General features: G+C 38.4%; 1 protein-coding gene across 2 annotated transcripts in view; it reads left to right on the forward strand.

The window, feature by feature from the left end:
* The window catches only part of Zdhhc9 (zinc finger, DHHC-type containing 9), a 34,193-nt gene that overhangs the window by 7,994 nt on the left and 4,551 nt on the right, over positions 1-21,648 (forward strand). For both annotated transcript variants that reach the window (XM_013523089.1, XM_005401256.2), the window contains 7 exons: positions 6,007-6,167; positions 10,444-10,602; positions 17,073-17,210; positions 18,297-18,345; positions 19,135-19,237; positions 20,537-20,640; positions 21,068-21,164. In XM_013523089.1, coding sequence (XP_013378543.1) covers positions 6,007-6,167; positions 10,444-10,602; positions 17,073-17,210; positions 18,297-18,345; positions 19,135-19,237; positions 20,537-20,640; positions 21,068-21,164 — 811 coding nt within the window. The remainder of the gene's footprint in view (positions 1-6,006; positions 6,168-10,443; positions 10,603-17,072; positions 17,211-18,296; positions 18,346-19,134; positions 19,238-20,536; positions 20,641-21,067; positions 21,165-21,648) is intronic.

Genomic DNA, 21,648 nt, shown 5'->3' on the forward strand with positions numbered 1-21,648 from the left:
GAGCAAAAAGATCTCCTAAATCTTGCTCCTCAGAGATGCTAGAGCTGGTATTGTGTTTGAGAACAGAGGAGGCACCGTATGCATCTTGCAGGAGCAAGAAGCTAGCTAATTCAGGGTAATTAGTGGGATGTTTCTGGAATGGAGAAATGAGAAGACAGGAGCCTTTTAATGATGATTAGATAAGGCCAATTAATGGTAGGTCTTGGAATACTGGCTTGTGGTGTTTGGGGTTTAATATAGCTGGCATCAGGGAACAGTTCTGAGTTCTTAAGCAGGGGCATACTATAACTGAAATTTGTTATTATAACTGACATTTGGCAACCACTGAGTAGATTTGTTTGGTTACAAACTTTGAATCTCCTCTGTTAGAGTATGGCTTGTCACCCAGAAGTGAAAATGCCCTTGTTCAGTTAATTTTCTCCATTGCTACTAGCACAAAAGAAGGTTGTGCATTTTCCTATGGCCTTTACAGAGCAGTGTATCTGTTGGATGATTTTAAATTATGTTTTTAGTGTTAAAGGAAACCTTCTCCTTCCCAGTAGTCTCTGAGTATCATCAGAAGAACCTTGAAACTGTCTTATGGGTGGTTCTACATGTTTATTGTGTTCTAGGGGTAGAGTCTTAGTTTATTTTGGGCTGTTACACAAACTACCATAGACTGCATGCTTTGTAAATAGTGGAAATTTGTCACATTTCTGGAGCTGCAGAGTCCTAGATCAAAGCACTGGCAGATTCAGTGTCTGGTGAGGGATTGCTTTCTAGTTCATAGATGGCTATCTTCTGGAGGTGTTCTTACATCCCAGAAAAGGCAAAGGGACTATCCAGGATCTCTTTTATAAAGGACACTAGTCCCATTCATGATAGTGGAGCCTTAAGTGATATAATTATCAAAGGCCCCACCCCAAATACTATCACTGGGGAGTAAGATCCCATCCCTTCCCTTCCCTTCCCTCCCTTCCCTCCCCTTCCTTCCCCTCCACTCCCTTTCCCTTCCTTTCCCTTCCCTTCCCTTCCCTTCCCTTCCCTTCCCTTCCCTTCTTCCCTCCTTTCTTCTCTCCCTCTCTCCCTCTCTTTCTTTCTTTTCTTGAGACAGGGTTTTGATATGTAGTTCAGGCTGGCCTTGAACTCAGTTTGTAGCCCAGGCTGGCTTTGAACTTGTGGAGTCTCCTGCCTCAGCCTCCTGAGTGCTGGGATTACAGGCATGCAGCACCACGCCTGGCTGGGGATTGAGATTTTAACATGTATTTTTTGGGAATACAAACACTCAGTGTATGGCAGGTAGGTAGTAAGAAGGTAGCCATCCATATGAGAGGGTACTTATAGTATAGGCTTATTCCTATCGTGTCAGATCAAAGGGGACCATGGGCTCTGATCCTTGGACCGTTCCTGCTGTTTCAAGCACAGCTCTTCTTTAAAGCTGTCCTTTGCAACTGCTTTTGCAGTGGTTGCAAGAAGCCACCAGCTTCCCAAGAAAACTGTTTTCTGACCACTTACAGTCCTGAGACTCTGAATCACCATCCTAACAGTTGGGTATTGGTCTTACCTTATTCTTTACCTGCTTCATGTTAGTTATGTTTTCACCAACAAAATTAACTCCTATTTCTCTTGTTCTTCATTTGTTAGACTAATAAATACTTGTTGGCTCATTGATTGCAATGATAAAAGGAAAAATAAAACATAAAAAACATAGCAAGAAAGCTATTAGGGAGAATTAGAAGCACAGAACTGTATAGATCACCAATACAAACTGCCAGTCTGTGAGGCATGGTCCTGCCATGGAGTTGGGTCTCACACCAGCACCATTTATGAATCGCTGTTGAGTTTTTCCTTTAGGTAAATCAAAGTCTGTATCATTATCATCATCCCTCGAATGAACTAGCATTCTGGGACAGAGTGTGAGACATGATGTACAAGCCCAGCCTGGCACTGCTGGTTACTGATATTAGTACCACCATGTGGCCTATAGGGACCCATGTGAGAACTCTGTCCTCTTGCCCAGCTGTGGAGACCTAAGGCCAGTCAAGAAGGTGACAGAGGGATAGCTTAAAATGAGATGTCTCTTCAGGTGGCAGAAGTGCAGACTTAGTAGGAACGTGGTTGCATTTATAAAATTCCAGGGACTTGTAAGCCCCTGGAAGGAGGAAGGCCTCTTGGTACTTGGAAGACAAAGGGGAGTTGTTTCCAGAAGTGTATGGATATCATTCTTGTGAGGAATGATATAGATGGCAAGTACTAGGGTGTTTCAGAACAATTAGCTTATGTTCATGGATGACAAATCCCAGTCTTTCTCTAAGATAAATTAGTGATATTTGAGGGCACCCTGACTTTTGGGAATTCCCACCAAATCTACACATATCTTATTCCTGTCAGAGACAGATGTCCACCTTACTGTAATTATGGGACTAACCTGGGAGGGGTTTAAATTATTTTTAAATTGACAAATACAAATTATATTTATGATAGATAAAATGATACTTTGATATATGTAGATATTGTGCTATTTAGCATATGTGTTATCTCACATATTTATCTTTTTTGTGGTGAGAACATGTAAAATCTCTCAGCAATTTTCAAGTATACAATGCATTGTTGTTAACTATAGTCCCTATGATGTGCAGTAAATTTCTTGATTTATTCTTTACTGAAATTTTGTGTCCTTTGATCGGCATACCTCCATGCCCCCACCTTCGAGGAGTATTTTTATTTTTTATTTTTTGAGATGAGATCTTGATATGTTGTGTAAGCCAGCCCCAAATTCCTGGGCTCAAGTGATTCTCCTGCCTCAATCTCTGGGGTAGCTAGAACTATAGCCACATGCCCCAAGCTGTATGCTAGGGAGGTAATTTTTAATAACTTTAAACTACAGATACTATCGATTGTAGTTCACAGTAGTCTTAGCTGCTGGCTCTTGAAATTTCCTCTTGGAGTAGAAAGGCCTGCTGGTCCCACATCTGCCCTCCCAACCACACCCACTCACTAGAGACAACTGGCTGCCAGTAGCCTCATCTCTAGAGAACAATACAATGGGCCTGTTGTGTACTTGTTGACATACAGAGTGGATTGTTTTAGCAGGTGCAGGAGATAGTCTGTGCGGAGATTACAGAGACCTTTATCCTTGATGGTGTAGCATAATTCAAATCTAAGTTGTCCATTGTCTGGTTTGCAAGCAAGTCCTGGAACTGGACTTCGTTAGGTTCAGGTCCTTCTGTGTGGGGAGGGGGAGCAGCATTAATTTGATTTTTTTGGTGGTGGTTCTCCTCACAATGTGTCTTTAAGCTTTGGTGAAAAGAAATAAACTCACTTTGGTGGCTAATCCCATAGCTCTGATATTTTTAAGGCTTTTGATTGGAGACTGTATAGTCAGGCCAGTTTGAGTCCTAGAGACATTACTTCTTTGTTTCAAGAGTGATTTTAGGGATAGCCAATGACTAGGAAGATGATTGTTTTCTGTTAGTGTGATGATTTCACTTGGCTTGTTCATGAAACAAAGCCTCATGCTTTTCCTGTGTCCTTAGGGTCCCTGGTAAGTAGCAGTGGTATTCATTTCTGCATTTACTTTTTGATTATGTGTTCACATGAAGGGGCACAGCAGAAAGGAAGGTAATCCGTAAGCTAGTGGTATGCATGAACCTTAATTACCGATCCTTCAGTTCTTATTTTTTCCCCTATCCTTGGCTTTTAGGAGAAGGGAGTTAATTAGAAAGCAAGTTAAGGCCAAAAATATATTAGAAACAAGCAAGCAAACAGTAAGCCATGAAAATCCTCTTTTGGGTTCAGCACATGAGTTCACCTTCATCGCAGAGCTCTTAGCTTAATATAACAATTGCTTGCACCCCCCGCAGTTCTGTGTGTGAGTGAGGAGAGGCTCTCACAGGGGTTGTTCCAAAACTGCAGTGAAAGTACAACCTGGGGTTAAATGTTTTGCCTGAATGGGCTGCAACTAGCTTACTCCCTGTGTTGATGAGGCAAGCTTTTTCCGTAGCTTACTTTCTCCGCTCTCCCTGTTCTCCTTGCTCATCTACTTATTATAATCTGCCTCCAGTGAAGATTCTCATTTTGAAGGAGAAATGTGACTGGGGCAGAGGAGAATAAAAATAGGCCAGTGATAAATCTCCATCCCCACTCACTTGGTTTGACATTCAGCTCAGATCAACAGGTATTTTTTGATAGCTTCTTTTACTTGTATTAAGGTCTGGGAAATATGGAATCATGATCATATTAATAGCTGACATTTATTTAGCATTTACTGTGTGTCAAATGCTGTTCTAATCACTTTATATTAGTGCATTTTATTCACACAAATACCCCACAAAGTACATATTATTCTTATTTTACACATACGGAGACTGAAGTTAAGTAAGTCAACCAACTAGGAGCTGGTAGCCATAATTTAAACTGAGTAGTTCCTGGTCCAATAACACTAGTTTCTTTTTCTTACAAAGTCTATTTGAGGGAGATGTAGTCAACCTACTAAGAAAAGCTGGAAAATAATACATGGCTCTGGCAATAGAGAAGGGGGAGATTAGTGTAGTTTGGCATAGGTCTTTTGAAGAAGGTAAGACTTCTCTAAGCCCTAGACTGTTCATCTATCAAATTGGTGTAAGGGACGCTGCCTCATAAATTTAGTGTGAAAATCGGATGAGAAAATTCATTTAACGAGCTTAATACAATACCTGGCATATGGTGAACATTGTGTAAATTATAGTTACAGAGATAATAGTGTTGTTGCCAGGATCTGAAAGATAAGTACAGTTGGGATATACAGAGAGGAAGTGGTACACTATGAGGAAAGAGGGGAGTGAATGTGATATTGGGAAGGGCTACAAATGGGATGTAATTTTATTTGTTTATTTTCTTTGAGACTCACTATATAATTCAGGCTGGCTTTTTTTTTTTTTTCGTACTGGGAATTGAATTCAGGACCTTGTGCTTGCCAGGCAGGTGCTGTGCCACTGAGCTATATCCCTGGCCCTTCCAGGCTGGCTTTGAACTCAATATGTAGCTTCGAACTTGTGGCCATCCTCCTACCTCTGCCTCCTGAGTGCTGGGATGACAGGCATGCACCACTACACCTGGCTAAGGATACAGTTTTCTTAGTCCCTTGCTGATGATTGTGAGTCACCTCCTAGTTGAGCTAATTGAAGAGAGGAGAAGAATGGATGTTGGAGAGTCATTCAGCAGTTCTAAGGTTTCTCATTGGTCTTGAAGCATGTGGAAATACCCTGTGTCTGACACTGTGAGCCTGCTTCCTGATTGATCCTCTTTTTATTGTTTTCCTCTGTCTTCGTCAGGCTCAGCCCTAATCCTAGGTGAGTAGGTATGAAAAGCCTTGGTCAGTCCGAGAGTGAAATCAACCTGTGGTGCTTGTCAATCCAGGCTCAGTTGCTTCCTGGTCCTTAGCATAGCAGATGTAAACCTTTTCTGAAGCGGAGGAAATGTGACTTCCAGCAGGCTGATAGGAAGCCTGGGGGAATAAGGGAGGTCCCTTGAGACTGTCTTTATATATTATAGGTGGAATCAGTCATTTGTTGAACTTATGCAATGTACAACACCATGTGTTAGATGTTTGGGGTAATTGAAGAGAGGTAAGTAGCATGGTTCCTGTTCTTGAGGTACTGCTGGTTTCATTGTAGAACCAGACTGAGATACTTGTAACAGTTGGAGATCAATACAGGGTAGATATAATTCAGTGATGGTGAACCTTTTAAAGTCGAATGCCCACACTGCAATCCCAAACCCACTTATTTATCACAAAGTGCCAACACTGCAATTAAACCCAAATACTGAGGTTTTAATTTAGAGAAAACAACTCATACATTAACATCTTTTGTCTTTTTTTTTTTTTTTGGTTTTTTCTCCGGTACCGGGAACCAAACAGGCAGGCGCTTTTGCCGCTGAGCTAAATCCCCAGCCCCAACATCTTTTGTCTTGAAAGAAAAACTACACATGTTCCATAGGTTCACCCCCATTGGTATAATTAAATGATGAATTACTTGCTTTTTGCAGGTGTCGCTACCTGGCTGTTCAGCTGTCTCCTGCCATCCCTGTGTTTGCTGCTGTGCTCTTCCTTTTCTCCATGGCCACACTGTTGAGGACCAGTTTTAGTGATCCTGGAGTGATTCCTCGTGCTCTACCAGATGAAGCAGCTTTCATAGAAATGGAGATAGGTGAGTCTCCAGCTGGCAATCTACTGTGTCGTGGGGTCAGCCCTTTTCAGTAAGGGAATGGAATCATGGTAGTAGTTGCAGATTCACAATCTACTGGTCTAGCCTTTTCTCTCTGAGATACTGAGTCTGAAATTAGAACCATGCTGTGAATTTGATTAAGGCAGGTATAACAAGATTTTACAGTCATGTGCTTTGATTTTCCCTGTGTTCAGGTACATTATAGGACAGATTTGTTACCAATGTCTGCCTACATTGTCTCAATGAGAGACATTTTGGGATAAAAACTGTAAACCTGCTGAGCATGGTGGTACATGCCTGTAATCCCAGCACTTGGGAGGCTGAAGCAGAAGAATCATTGCAAGTTCAAGACCAGCCTGGGCTACAAAGTGAGCTCAAGGCCAACCTGAACTGCATAACGAGAATGTGTCTCAAAAAGACAAAAAAAACCAACAAAACTGTAAACCTACCCCCAAATACAGAGTATGCCAACAAATGTATATATACTTCAGGAAAAGAAAAACTTCTATAAATATTTTAATACTAAATTTATTGAGTTATCATAAGATTAATACAAGTTACTTTTGGGTTCTACAATTACAAGAGGTGCTCAAAGTGGTGGCCGTTAGCATCCAGACATTTATTAATATGGCACAGTGCTACTTGGGTAACCTTGGTCATTGAGATTGCAGCACATACATTTTCAGTTTCTTCTCTAAGGGCCACCAAGCGGTGTAGTAGGTTTTCTGAGATATATGACATCCTCTAGGGTCCTCCATATGAGGATAACACCATCTGTTGAAAAAACATCATACTATTTTTCTTTTTCTGAAGTGTGTATACATTTTTGGTGCATGCTGTATTTTTATACCCATACACATACATACAATTTTAGGTATAATTTTAGGGATCTATAGATTTTCTGAAGCATATTCATGGGCTCCCTGACCAAGAATTCCTGCTTTAGGGGAATGTGCAAATTGAGAAGGGCAGCTATGTTCCAGGAACCATAAAAGTTCTAGGAAAGTGGCTGGATGTATGGCTTTGCAGCATAGCACCTGCCTGGCAAGCACAAGGCAAGGCCATGAGTTTGATTCCCGGTACAAAAAAAATTTTAGGAAAGGTGAAGGAAGCAATTGCAGGTTCAGTACTGTGCAGTCTGCAGCTCAGTGTAAACATCTTTGGGGCAGAAATGGAAATTGTTATAGCACCAGGAGCCAGGGTGGCTTTATGAATTGAAGCAGAACATCCAGGGCTGGAGAGGGGCTATACTGGGAGCTCACAATGGGAAAGAAGTCTATGTTGCAAGTAACTAGGAGGGAGTGGGAATCCAACAGATCAAGTAGTAGTGCTACCTAAATGCTTCTCCAGTATGGCGTCCCAGTAGCTTGAGTTGGCATCCAGGCCAGATAGTGTAGAAAATAAAAAGGGACCCAGAATTTGTAATGCTGAGAAGCTGTGCCAGCAGAGTGCCAATCTGTGGCTAGCCTTTCTTCGTTCTTTGAGACTGCTTTGAACACTTCCAGGCTTTTGTATTTTTTGTTTGTTTGTTTTAGCTGTGTTTCTTCCTAACATCTTGGTGGTGGTTTTCTTTTTTTTTTTTTTTCTTTTGGGTTTTTTTCCGGTACCAGGAACCGAACTCACGACCTTGAGCTTGCCAAGCAGGCGCTGTGCCGATGAGCTAAATCCCCAGCCCCGTGGTGGATTTCTTTTGAAAAAATTCTATCTCATTTCAATTGATCTCAGGAGAAACTAGTTGGTGAGCTAGAACTAAATAGGGATGGAGTGAGGGTGAGAACAGTGGAGGAAAGCAGAGGTGAAAGTATTTGGCCCAGCTGGAGTTCTGAGGAAACCCGAGACTGCAACTGGGAACAGTTAAGATTAAGATAGTGAGGGAGAGTTGTGAATGCTATTTTTGCCTCCATCTGGGTTTTTCTTTTATAGTTCCCTTCCCATTCACATATGGAGGTTCAAGACAGTACCTTGACTTGTCGCGTACATTTCACAGCAGATTGTCACCAGGGTTAGCTCTTATCTGCCTCATTATTGGATGTGGGGCCCAGACTGAAGTTGTCATGTTGTGACCTCTACATTTGGCATGTTTCTCTTATTAGAAGCGTACATTTTTGAGTAAATACATTTGTTTATGTTAGCAACTTTTTGTCAGCTTATATTCAGTTCTGTACTGGGTATGCTGTGGAGGAGGGATGGAGAGATAAGCCATGTGATTGCCTTGCTTCCTAGAACCCTGAACTCTGTCTCCCAGGTGCCCTCCTGTAAAGCATATGCAAAGGAATAAAAGGTGGCATGCTGGTGCTTACTTACTTGTGTATCACCCTCTAGTGAATAGTTTTCTCCATGCTTTTAAGACTTGTGACACACTGTTATTGTTTGATTTCACAGCACCTACCCCACTCTGCAGAAAAAGGAAAAATGTTCCATATGGCAGATATTTTTATAATCAAAGTGAATTGAAAAATATTCTTTTTTTGGAATTATACTGCGTGGTGAGGGTGCAGTGAGACAGGCACTCTCATATGCTGTGGACAGGCAGGCATGTGAATTCATACAATCTGTCTGAGAAGCAGTTTGGCAAGAAGTGATATGGGTTTTAAGGGTTCATCCCCTTTGATCCAGTCATTAATGGTTCTTTAAGGGCTTAGCTAAAGGAACTAATCAGGTATTTTAAATAAATTACAGTACAATTTTTTTATATATCATTTTATTTTTCCTTTTGTTTTTAATGACTATAGCTATCTTAATGCTACTCAGACTTCAACATGCTTTTCTTTGTGTTTTAGAAATTAATTTTAACATATGAATATATTCTTGGGGAAGGAAGTAGGGAACTGGGATTGAATTATCAAAGGGAATTTAAGCTTTTGTCTAAAATGTTTTAAAGTTTTGCATGCAACGTCATTTGAATAGCAAAAACACTAAGATAATTTAAATACCCAATGATACAGGATGATTAAATAAATGACAGTGTGTGCATCTCATAGAATATTACTAATAATGATATTTTAGAAAAAAATTACCAATCATGGGTAAATGTTCACAGTATAAAGTTAAGTAAATAATTCATAGTATAAAATTGCATTTCTATGATCTCAAATTTTTGAATGTCACAAATGTTTATCTATTAAGAGAAGAAAATACACCAAAAATGTATGACTCTCTCTGAGCTGACAGATTCTTGTGATTTTTATCTTTCATTATTTATATTTTATGTTTTTTTCTAACTTTTAAAATAATAAATATATATTCTTATTTTACTAATTGTTTTTCTAAGTATTATCAGTCTTTCATGCATATACTTCACTTTTCCTAGATAGGAACTGCTTATATGTATTGATTTTTAGCATACATTTTCATTTGATAATACATTATATTTTTCTGTCTCCATTTATTTGCCTACATCATTTTAAATGGCCATATAATATTACTTACCCAGCTGTATCATATCTGCATCATAAATTTCCTTAACCAACTTCCTATTATGACATTGAGGTTACTTTTAAGTTTTTCGTTGTTAAAAGGGACTCTGTGAAAAATATCCTGTGTAAACAGCTGCATTTTTCTTTATAATTTTGATAAGTCCCTGTCAGTTATAGACTTGCTACACAAAAGAGTACACACATTTAAAATTGTGGTAGCTTCTGCATCATTGACTGGTAAAGTGTAAGAATGACCTTTTCAATTCCAGCACTATGGGAGCCTGAGGCAGGAGAATCTTACGAGTTTGAGCCCAGTCTGGCAACTTAGTGAGACCCAGTCTCAAAAAAAAGAACTGGCAGCATTACTCTATGTGAAGGCCTTAGGTGGAAATGATCTCTTTGTGTTTTAATTTTTATTTCTTTAATTAGTGAAGTTGGATGTTTTCATTTCTTCTTTTAATTTTTTTCCTTTATAAATGTTTTTCTTTGTAACTAGACAAAAAACTTTAAAGAAACACTTTTTTACATGTACACAGCACTCAGTAGAATTTTGTGGGTTTTTTGCTTGTCTGTATGTTTTTTTTTTTAGTCAGTAGAATTTTGGAGGGACAATAGGTGATGTTGAAATTCTAGTCTGGAAATTCTTGCCTGGAGAAGACAGTAGGTGTAGGCAACCTTTGATGACCCTCATTGCTTTTAATATAATTTTTTTTGGTGCTGGGCATTAAACTCAGGGCCTTGTGCATGCTAGGTAAGTGCTCTACCGCTGAACAAGAGGTGGCAAGACTTTGAGACTTAAATAATGACTAGCAGTGAATTAAACTGTCTTTACTGATTTACAGAAGCTACCAATGGTGCAGTGCCCCAGGGGCAGCGACCACCCCCTCGTATCAAGAATTTCCAGATTAACAACCAGATTGTGAAACTAAAATACTGTTATACATGCAAGATCTTCCGGCCTCCCCGGGCCTCCCATTGCAGCATCTGTGACAACTGTGTGGGTGAGTAAAACCAAGGGGTTGTTGCCCAGGGGAAAGGCTGCATTGAATAAGATAGTCAGGGTGATCAGCAGTTCTTGCGAAGAGTCAGTGAAAGTGAGACGATAGATTCTGATGGGAAACTAGGGGGATTTAGATTGGGAAGAAACTCCTAAAAAAAAGAAAATCAACTGTACTTCTGTTGATCAAATCATAGCTTAAAGATTATCTAATCTAAAATGGAAAAAAAAAAACAGCCTGTTTCGTAAATGGGAAAATAAACTTTACCTGTTTTTTGTTTGGTTGGTTTTTAAACAGAAGAAAGTAAAAATATCAATAAAACAGTTTCAAAACAGGCTAGTAGGAGAGTAACAATAATTCATACATTGTGTATTGTTATATTCATAGTAGTTATTCAGAGTACAAGATCCAGGCATGAAATGTTGTCCAAAAAGTTGAAATCTAAATTTTTGCTGTGTGGAGCTCACCTTACATGGGGGAAGAGTATCCTTGTCCACTGGAGGCAGTATTGAGGAACGAAGGCCTATGGAGGCAGTGTTCCTAAGAGGAAAGGTGCTAGCATTTACTAAGTTTCTACTACAGTGTGGATGCTGTACTAAGTCCTTTCCTTTTCTGTCATTTAAGCCTTATAACAACATCCTGAAATTAGTATTATTGCCATTTTACAAATGAAATAGCAAAGCACCTCTGTGTGTGTATATAGTTAGCTTGAGATAAAGCTGGAAGAGTTCTGATGTCAAAGCCCTTATTTTTTCTTTCTTTGCTGCTGCTATGAGCATGGCTAGTATAGATGTTCATAATATAGGGATCTGTATTTCTGTCTGCACATAATGTGGCTTGATTGTGGGTTCTGCCCACTATATGCTGAAACGTGAGAAAAATCAGAAACAGGTAGTAAATGTGCTTTTTAAAAGGCACCTGTGTTATATTGCTGATATCACTGGATGTGATTCTAACATTCTGTATGTCATGTAGCATGTCTGAGGACCCTGGTTTCCTCTTACTGGCCAATTGATTAGTTTGGGGACATGTATCTTGCTTTTTATAGCAAAAATTGTTGTATAGATAGGATTTTGTAATTCACAACTCATTTTAAATGGACCAAGAAAAAAGTCTGAAGTGAAAATTCATAAAGAATTCTCTCTCTGTATTAATATTTTTTAACATAAAGAACTCATACAGACTGATTTTTTATTATTTATTTTATTTTATTTTATTTTATTTTTGGTACCAGGAATCGAACTCATGACCTCGTGCTTGCCAGGCAGATACTGTGCCACTGAGCTAAATGCTTGGCCCTAGACTAATTTTTTATTTAAAAAGTAGTGATCTAGTATAAATATAAATGGTTCATAAAACAGGAAGTATAATTGTCTGGTTAAATATGAAAAAAAGATTCATTTTTACTAATGATCAAAGAAATCAGTAATAACACAGGATGATCTTTTAGTCTAGGAAATGAGCAAGGACATCCCAAAAATGCTTCATGCTATACTACTAGGAATGTAAACTGGGATAAACTTTTGGGAAGACAATATAATCAGATTCATCAAAAACCTTAACACATGTAAACTCTTTGATGCTGGTGATTCCTTTTCTAGAGAATCTATCCCAAGAAATTGGAAATGTGCTAAAAGTTAGGTGTGGAAATGTTTACTTTGGGATTATTATGAAAGTGAAAACCTGGAAAGAACCCAATAATCCACCAATAGGTGAATGGTCAAATAAATTACGGACACTCATACTATAGACTATGGAAAAAGTTCATACCAGAAAGCTAAATGACATAAGACAGGAGATGCGCTACATTTACAGTGAAATCTCAGCTATATAGTTTGAAAACAAAATATATAAAGAAATATGCAAGGAGATATACCAGAGTACTTGTAGTTTGTAATCTGCAGGTTATGGGATTATGAGTGATTTTTGTTTCCCTCATTTTTCATTTTTTAAATTTCTCTACAAAGAGGATATATTACTTGTTATATAAGAAAGAATATGATTTAAAATACTATAAAAAACACATTTGTATAGTTCTACATTTTCTCAATGATTTTATATGCCAGATTTACTTAAAATGAGGCTATATGTGTAATTCTGGATCCATACATTGTCCTAGCCATGGGCATGCCATTCTTCTCTGTACTTTCCTTTTCTGAAAAAGATATATTTTTGCCCTTTAATCAGGAGATGTACCACTGTCACAGCCTTATAGTTTAGCAGTATACACCTCACTGTTCTGTACAAATGATTTTTTATTCATTAAAATATTATTTGTTAATTTTAGAAAATATGAGGAAGTATAAAAAAGATAAATAAAACTTAATCCTAAATTCATTCCCCATATTTTCCATATTTTCTTCCAAATCTTCATTTATAAAATGGGATCATGCATGATAGCTTTTAATCCTGCTTTTGTAACTTAGAATTCTATTCTGAGCTTTGTTCTACATATTTAATAAATATTTTTGATTACATTATTTTAATGACTATAATCATAGTTATATTCTAGTTTATTTAAGCCCTCTTCTATCATTAGACATTACTCACTATTCCATTTTATTCATTATTTGAACCCTACAATCATAATTATTAATCTTAAGGAAGTGGAGAATTGGAACCATCTTAAATTTCTGGTGCAGCGACTATGGAATATAATTTTTTGATTTCTCAAAAGTTAAACATAGAATTGTTACCAGCCACTTAGGTCCATATCCTCAGTTTCATTTGCTTGCTGCTGACCAAATCAAAGGAGGCTATTTATTTTGGAGAACAGGAAGGATTTACTACAGCTAGCTCTGAGGAGATGGAGGGGCCTTATTACCCAAATCACTGTTTTGTTGTGTCCAGGTGTGCAAGAGCCTTTTATAATAAGGAGCAGAAGGGAGAAAGAATACAATAAGGCAATACATAACACCTGGCCACTCTTTCCCTTCCCTGTGGAAATGAAACTGGAGTTTGACCTAGTGAGGCCAGCTTCTGGAGAGGAGGGGCTGGTGATCATACTATTCTAGGCCTGAGCAAATTTGAAGAAACTGCTTTGTCTCTAGAGAAAAGAAATCTAACTTTTAAAAGTTGCATTTTGCCTGCTGGTTACAGAATTGCCTTTTTTTTTGGTACCAGGAATCAAACTCAGGACCTTGTTCTTGCCAGGCACGCGTTGTGCTGCTGAGCTATATCCCCAGCCCTGTAGAACTGCCATTTGACAGCCATTCTGCTCTTGAGTATACATACCAGTATTAATCCGCTCAGCCTACCATAATAAAATACCGTAGACCAGATGATTTTAAACAGCAGGAATTTATTGTCTCACAGTTCTGGAGTCTGGGAAGTCCAAGATGAATGTTTCACAAGATTGGTTTCTGTGGAAACCTCTCTCTTTGGCTTACAGGTAGCTTTCTTCTTGCCGTGTCTTCACCATGGCCTTTGCTATGTGCTCACATATTTCCAGTGTCGTCTTCTCTTATGAGGACACCAGTCCTGCTGGATTAGGGCTCCACTCTTATGACTTCATTTAACCTAATTGTCTCTTTAAATCTCCTACTCGCAGATACACCTATGTTGGACGTTAGGGCTTCAGTGTATGAATTAGCCAGGGGAAATGATTTAATCCATAGCAATATTCAAAAGAATTGAAATGTGACTCAAAATGTATTTGTAAATAGGTTTTATAGCCTTTTTATTTTTTTCTTCAATCAGATTTTATTGGTATGTTTTCGCTATACATAATGATCACATTCATCATAGAGAATTTGTACCTTTAAAGTACTGTGATATAACTTGATTCATTTTTTCCCATTCCTCTCCCTTCCCTTCAACCTCTCCACCACCTCATTATTCATAACAGCCAGAAGGTAGAAACAAACCAAGTGTCTATCAACAGATGGTCAGATAAAATCTGGTACATCCATATCTATACAATGGATTATAATTCAGTCATAAAAAAGAATTAAGTACGAATATATGTTACAACATGGATGGCCCTTAAAAACATGCTATGTGAAAGAAGCCACATACAAAAGGACAGATATCATATGACAATACAGTGGTACCTTGGTTCACAAACTTGATTCATTTTATGATTGTTGTCGCAAACCGAGTTGGACAAGAACCGAATCAAATTCAGTGATTAGGTTCAGTGTTGACCTTGTGGGGAAATTTGATTCGGTTCTTGTCCATTTTTTTGGACCAGAATTGTGGAGAATTGAGGTTGTTTACTTAAATGAAATATCTACAGTAGGTGAATTCATGTAAACAGATTGCTAGGAGGTAGGGGAAGGGGAAAATGGAAAATTATTGCTTAACGGATACAATATTTCTATTTGGGATAATGAAAAGATTGTGAAAATAGTAAGATGGTTGCATAACATTGTGAAAGTAAGTAATACCACTGAGTTGTACAATTAAAATGGCAAATTATTTTATTTATATTTTACACAATATAATTTTCTTTTTTTGTACCGGGAGTTGAACTCAGGACCTTGCACTTGCTAGGTAGGTGCTTGTGCCACTGAGCTATATCCCTGGTCCTACAATATACTTTTCAATTAAAAGAAAACTGTCGGACTTAAATTTCTGAGTATATCTCTATTTTCCTATGAGAAATTACAGAAAATGGACTTATTCTGCTAAAAGAGTATCATTTTTATTAATGCTCTTAATATGTACTGCCATATTGCTTTCTGGGCAGGTTCTCTCAATTTGTGCTTCCATAAGCAGTAAAGTGTCCATTTTACCTTATTCTTACTAGCAATGGATATGATTATTTATATTCTTATTTTGATAGACAAAAAGTATCTTATTGTTTGATTAGTATTGCACTGAACTATTACTAAACCTGAAAAAATTTGTTTATGTGATATTATTTTATACTATTTTCTTTTTTGTTTGTTTTAGGTATATATTTTATTTTTATTTTCAGCTTTAGTGAGGTATAATTGACAAAAACTTTATATGTTAAGGGACTACAGTGTGATGACTTGATTACCACAGTAAAATTGGTCACACACTACACATATAACCATTGTGTGTATATATCTGGTGTGGACACTTAAAACCTACCCTCAGTAAATTTCAGGTAACCTTTGACAATTTTCTTGTAGAAGTATATGTATTTCCTTACTGCTTTGTAAGGACTTTTCATATAGTTAGGTACATGCATGGTCATTATTTTTCCTCCTTAATTTTCTTTCAAGTATTTTTACCACATGTAAAATCACTTTTTTAAAGTTAATGGAGTCAAATCTATTTTTCTTTGTCCTCTGTTTTCTTCCATTTGTGTGTAAAAATTCCTTCCTCGTACAGAGGATAAATGTATGTTCCTTACATCTTTTGGTTTCAGTTTACCTATAACTCTTAATTTATGTAAAATTTATTTTGACAAATAATGTAAGAAAAAAAGTGACTTTATTTCCTACCAGTTAGGCAGTATGTACTGCTCTATTGCTTATGGAATTATACTTCCTTTTGCAATGCTGTGTTTATTACATAGTAAATAATTTTATGTTATGAAGTGTGTTTTGGGGCTCTTTCCATTTTATTGGGTTATGCCCAATATGATTTTATGCCCTTATGATTTTAAGTATATTGTATATACTTAAATATATATAATTGTATATATGTATTGTATTTTATATTTGTATATACAAAATATATATTGTATATATTTTAAGTATATTGTATATACTTAAGTATATTTGGGGCTCTTTCCATTTTATTGGGTTATGCCCAATATGATTTTATGCCCTTATGATTTTAAGTATATTGTAGTTTTATATTTTCAATTAGTAGAGGTCAAGAAAAACCACATTATTTTTCAAAATTACCTTGTCTGTTTTCACCTATTTATTTTTCTCGAACCTGCTAAGGTTATTATTTGGAAAAGTGACTTCTCTGCTCTTAAGTGGTGCAGTGAGGCAGGTCACTTGGACCTTTAGTTTCTTCATCTGTAAAATAAGGGGAAGGGTATCATTTTAGCTAGGTATGGTGGTTTGTGCTTGTAATCCCAGCACTTGAGAGGCTGAGGCAGGAGGATCAACTCAAGTGAGTTCAAGGCCAGCCTGAACTACATATCAAGACCCTGTTTCAGACAAACAAACAAACAAACAAACAGACCACAAACAAAGGAGTATCTTTTTGCTTAACTTCCAGGGTCAAATGAGATGGCTAAGAAACATTTTGAAAAAGAAGAGAAACCCATTTTTTTGTCTTTTTGAGACAAGGTTTTGCTACGCAATTCAGGCTGGACTTGAACTCAGTTTGTAACCTAGGCTGGCTGTGAACTCATGGCAGTCCTCCTCCTGCCTCGGCCTTGTGAGTGCTGGGATTACAGTCATGTACCACCATAGGAGGCAGAAACCTGTATTTTTTTTAAAATCAAAGTAGGTGCTGATCCTGGGATCTTTGGGTTAGGATTATGTAGTTGGTAGGTTGCTCTTGTTCTGGAGGCATTAGACTCTTTCTTTTTCCCACAGAGCGCTTCGACCATCACTGCCCCTGGGTGGGGAACTGTGTTGGAAAGAGGAACTACCGTTACTTCTACCTCTTCATCCTTTCTCTTTCCCTCCTCACAATTTATGTGTTTGCCTTCAACATCGTCTATGTGGCCCTCAGTGAGTATGTAGGGCAGTGTCTGTTACTGGGGTGGGGTGGGGCAGGGTGGGGGAAGACTTGAAGAGAGATTGGGAAATTGGTTTCTGGTGGGATTTTAGTCCACTTGTGAAGGCACCTCGAGAGGGTTAGAAGCACTACTGTCTGCTCTTGAGCTGGGCTGCAAACTTCAGCTTGTAGCTATTTACTGAGTATGTTGGCCTTTTCTCTGCCTTCTGTTGGGGAGAGGCATAATTACTGGTCCTCATTCAGAGTTGTGGGCCTTTCTGAGGTGATCCCAAATGTTGGGCATGTATTTTAGCTCTGTGCAACCTCCTGTTCTGCCTGGAAGACCTGATTGTGCTAGGCGGTATAAGGGATTTTACCAAAGAATGTAAAATATTACATGTAGAAGCTATGATCTACTTGGGAGGCAGGAAGTACACACCCCCTTTTTGCATGTACATACACCACATAGCGCACACACACACACACACACACATATACTCTAACAATCGAAGGACAAGTTGCATGCATTATGGTTTTTTTTTTTGTCTTTTTGAGACAGGTCTCTCTATGCAGTTCAGGCAGGCCTTGAGCTCAGTTTGTAGCCCAGGCTGGTCTCGAACTCACAATGATCTTCCTGCCTCAGCCTCCCAAGTGCTAGGATTACAGGTGTGTGCCACCATGCCCAATAAGTTGCATGCATTGTTACAGGGTTGTCTTGAGCAAGACAACTTCCTAGGAAGAGAGGAGCTCTGAGCTGGTGTTTGCACAAGGGAGGGACACAGGTGAGGAGAGAGGATTTTTCTTGACCATTTTTGATTTCTTTCCTCTATTAATATCCCCTACATGCCTATATCTGAGGCTGGGAAAATGGAAGGGTTCCCAGTGCTTGGCTTCTGCCAGGTATTGGAAATGTGAATTCCTCAATCACTAGCTTGCCAGCTTGGGGGTGAGACTCTTCACCCTTGCCTGAGTGACAGCTTCACTCCTGCCAGTGTGTAACACAGGATAGGGAGGAAAAGACGTGAGTAGGCAGCAGGACACTTTGTAGTTTTGACTAAAGTTACTAATTTTTCTCTCTACTCCTCCTCCCAATTTCACAGAATCCTTGAAAATTGGCTTCCTGGAGACGTTGAAAGAAACTCCTGGAACATATCCTCCTCTGGCAGTATGTCCCTGTGAAGTCTTGTTAAACTACTTTCCAGCATGTTTTCTCCCTGCAGTTATTCCAACATCTAGTTTTTCAGACATCAGAGTGTGCCAAAGCCTAAAATTAAAAAGTCTAGTCTTAGTGATGGCAACCAGAATGGAAGCGGGCCAGGGCTTAAATGGAGGTCTTTCTCTTACCCACTTCTCAGCTGCCTCCTTCCAAAATCTTTCTCCCAGGCTCATCCCCATCTCCTCGAGTGGGCAACTGTACTTTGCCTCACTATACTTTGTGTGATTTGCCTCACTATACTTTGTGTGTCATTTACTGGAAGCCCCTCCTTCCTGTTTCAGCTAAGGCTTATTTTGTATAGCGATTGCATTTCTGAAAAGGGGATTTAGGAAAGATTTGTATAAATCATATTGTTATTTTCCCACTAATTTTTCATCTATAAACTTTATTTTTGATGAAATTTCCATTGCCAATGATAGCCAGCATTGTTTTGCTTTAAACCCCCCTCTTAAATGTCACCTTGAAAGAGCTAATGATGAATAAATAGACAAGCACTTAAATACACTAGAGATGTTAGAGATTTATTCATACTAAATAAGCAAAAATCCTTTACCTTTTGTAAAGGATCTATCTTAGAATCCATCTATTGTTATATACGGATATTTGGCTTTTTGTAACATTCCTTCCAAGAGGTAAAGATGGCTTGATTGGAGCCATGAATGTGGACTGAGATATCAAGTCCCCTGGTGTGGCTTCTTCAACATTCCTTAACTTACCCTCACTGTGCTAGAGGTCCTCATTTGCTTTTTCACACTCTGGTCCGTCGTGGGACTGACTGGATTTCACACTTTCCTCGTGGCTCTCAACCAGACAACCAATGAAGACGTGAGTCAACTTTGTCTTCTCACTACATACTCTTCTCCCAAAAGCCTCTTCTCTCCTTATGTGCTGGAGGACTGGGTCTCCAAAGCCTGGAAGGTTCGGACAAGCAGCAGCTTGTGGGAGATGGTTAAAAACTGTATGTGGAAGAGAAGGTAGACTTTTTTACTGCAGCTAAATGCCTCTAGGGCATTAAGAAGGACAGGGTGAAAAGTTGGGTGAATATAAGGTCTTTAATTCTTCATAGGTCCTTAACAGCTGTCTGATGATTCTGCATGTAGAATAGAGAGAGAAACAGTGGCCACTGAGTAAGTCCTTGCTTTAAAAAAGTTTCCAGTTACTATGCATTCATTGTAGAATGTCAGAAAATACAGATGAGCAAAAAACAGAAAATGAATCCCTATAACTTTACCTTAAGGTATCACCTTTGTTAATGTATGGTTTATAGTCATCTATACTGGTCTACACTTGTTCCCCTGTTTGTTTATGTATATATTATATATTTTACAGGAGGCTTTCAATCTCCGTTTTAAATTAAAAAAAGTATTCATACATGCATATAACATATTTTGATCATAATCATCCAGCTATTACTCTCCCTCACAACCCACTATTTCCTCATTCTTGCCTAATAATTACTACCCCTTCTACTTTCATATCATATTTGGTTTTCATTTTTAGAGCCCACATATTAGGGAAAACATACAATACTTGTCTTTTAAAGTCTGACTTATTTTGCATGACGGTTCCATTCATTTTCTTGCAAATGATATGATTGTGTTCTTTTTGAATAAATAATACATCTCTCTGTCTATCTACCTATCTCCACATATTTATCTGTTTATCTGTTGATGGCCACCTAGGCTGGCTCAAATTGTGACTATTGTGAATCGTAGCATAATAAACCTGAATATGCCAGCATTTCTATAGTATGCCAACTTTAATTCTTTTGGGAATATACCAAAGAGTGGTATAGTATGATAGTTTTATTTTTAGTTCTTTGAGGAACCTCCATGCTACATTATATATTTTTTAAAAAGACAATGCATATCACTAATTAATCTACTTTTTTGTCTTTTGTGAGTATTTTTATGTCAATATATTTTATTGAGATAAAATACCATACATGTGACATAAGATTTGGCATGTTAACCATTTTTCAATGTACAGTTCAGTAGTATTTAGTACATTCATACTATTGTGCATCTATTGCCCCTATCCACCTCCTGAAATTTCTTATTATCCCATGCTGCATGTATTTCTCCAGCATAATTGTTAATGTAATCTTTGGTTTGTATCTTTCAGATCAAAGGATCATGGACAGGGAAGAATCGCATCCAAAATCCCTACAGCCATGGCAATATTGTGAAGAACTGCTGTGAAGTGCTGTGTGGCCCTTTGCCCCCCAGGTACCCAAGGGACTAACAGGTCCTGGGACTTGGGATGAGTGATTCAACCTTGTCCTGTTACCTTTTCTGATGCATTCTTCTGAATGTGGTTCCTTGGAGTCAAATAGATCTTTTTAAGGATTGTCATGTAGTACCATTTCTACATGAGCCATAGACCATGGGCTGATTATTTTTTAGGGAGGAGGGGCGGGCTATTTTGAAGGGATAAACTTTCATTCATATTTCATTTGTTTGTTCCCGGATTAATATGACATTCACTGGTTCGTGGAAGAAAACGTGAATAGAAGATAGGAGGCATGTACTAGGATCAGGCTAGATTTCCAAAAGACCCTCTTATGTTTTCTGATATACACAGCAAGGTTCAGTGGGCTGTGTAGTTGGAGTGGTGCATGCCAAGTCTTTGATGTGCTTTCATGTCTTTCCACAGTGTGCTGGATCGAAGGGGTATTTTGCCACTGGAAGAAAGTGGAAGTCGACCTCCCAGTACTCAAGAGACCAGTAGTAGCCTCTTGCCACAGAGCCCAGTGAGTGTTCCTTACCTATGGCTGAGTTGGTGCCAGTGTGTAGACTACTTTTACAGCTTAGCAATATAATCAAGTGATTTTGTATCCTAATCTTCCTAGCTTTCTTGTCTCTGCTCTTGCTCTGACATTGCCTTCAACTCTTTGTGCTCTTGAGATAGACTAAGATTTACTCATTTTTGGACATTTTTTTGAGCAGCTACTCTGTGCCAGCCACAGTGCTAGGTGCTGGGGATAGACTAGTGAACAAGGCATATAATGTCTCTTACTGTTAAGTTGCTCATTGTCTGGTAGGGATGATGGACAAGTAAACAGGCCATTGTTCAATGTTGATAAGGGATGCATAAAATGTTATAGAAGCAAAGATGGAGCCAGGGGGTCATGTTCGAGTTAGTGATGTGGTTACCTTGGTAGAAGGGGGCTTCTTCACTGGAACATGTAGATGTTGTGGAAACTCTCCCAGCTTTCTTGTACAAGATACAGTTTA

Source organism: Chinchilla lanigera, unplaced genomic scaffold (assembly GCF_000276665.1).
Source record: "Chinchilla lanigera isolate Chin_1 unplaced genomic scaffold, ChiLan1.0 scaffold00072, whole genome shotgun sequence".
Taxonomy (NCBI): Eukaryota; Metazoa; Chordata; class Mammalia; order Rodentia; family Chinchillidae; genus Chinchilla; species Chinchilla lanigera.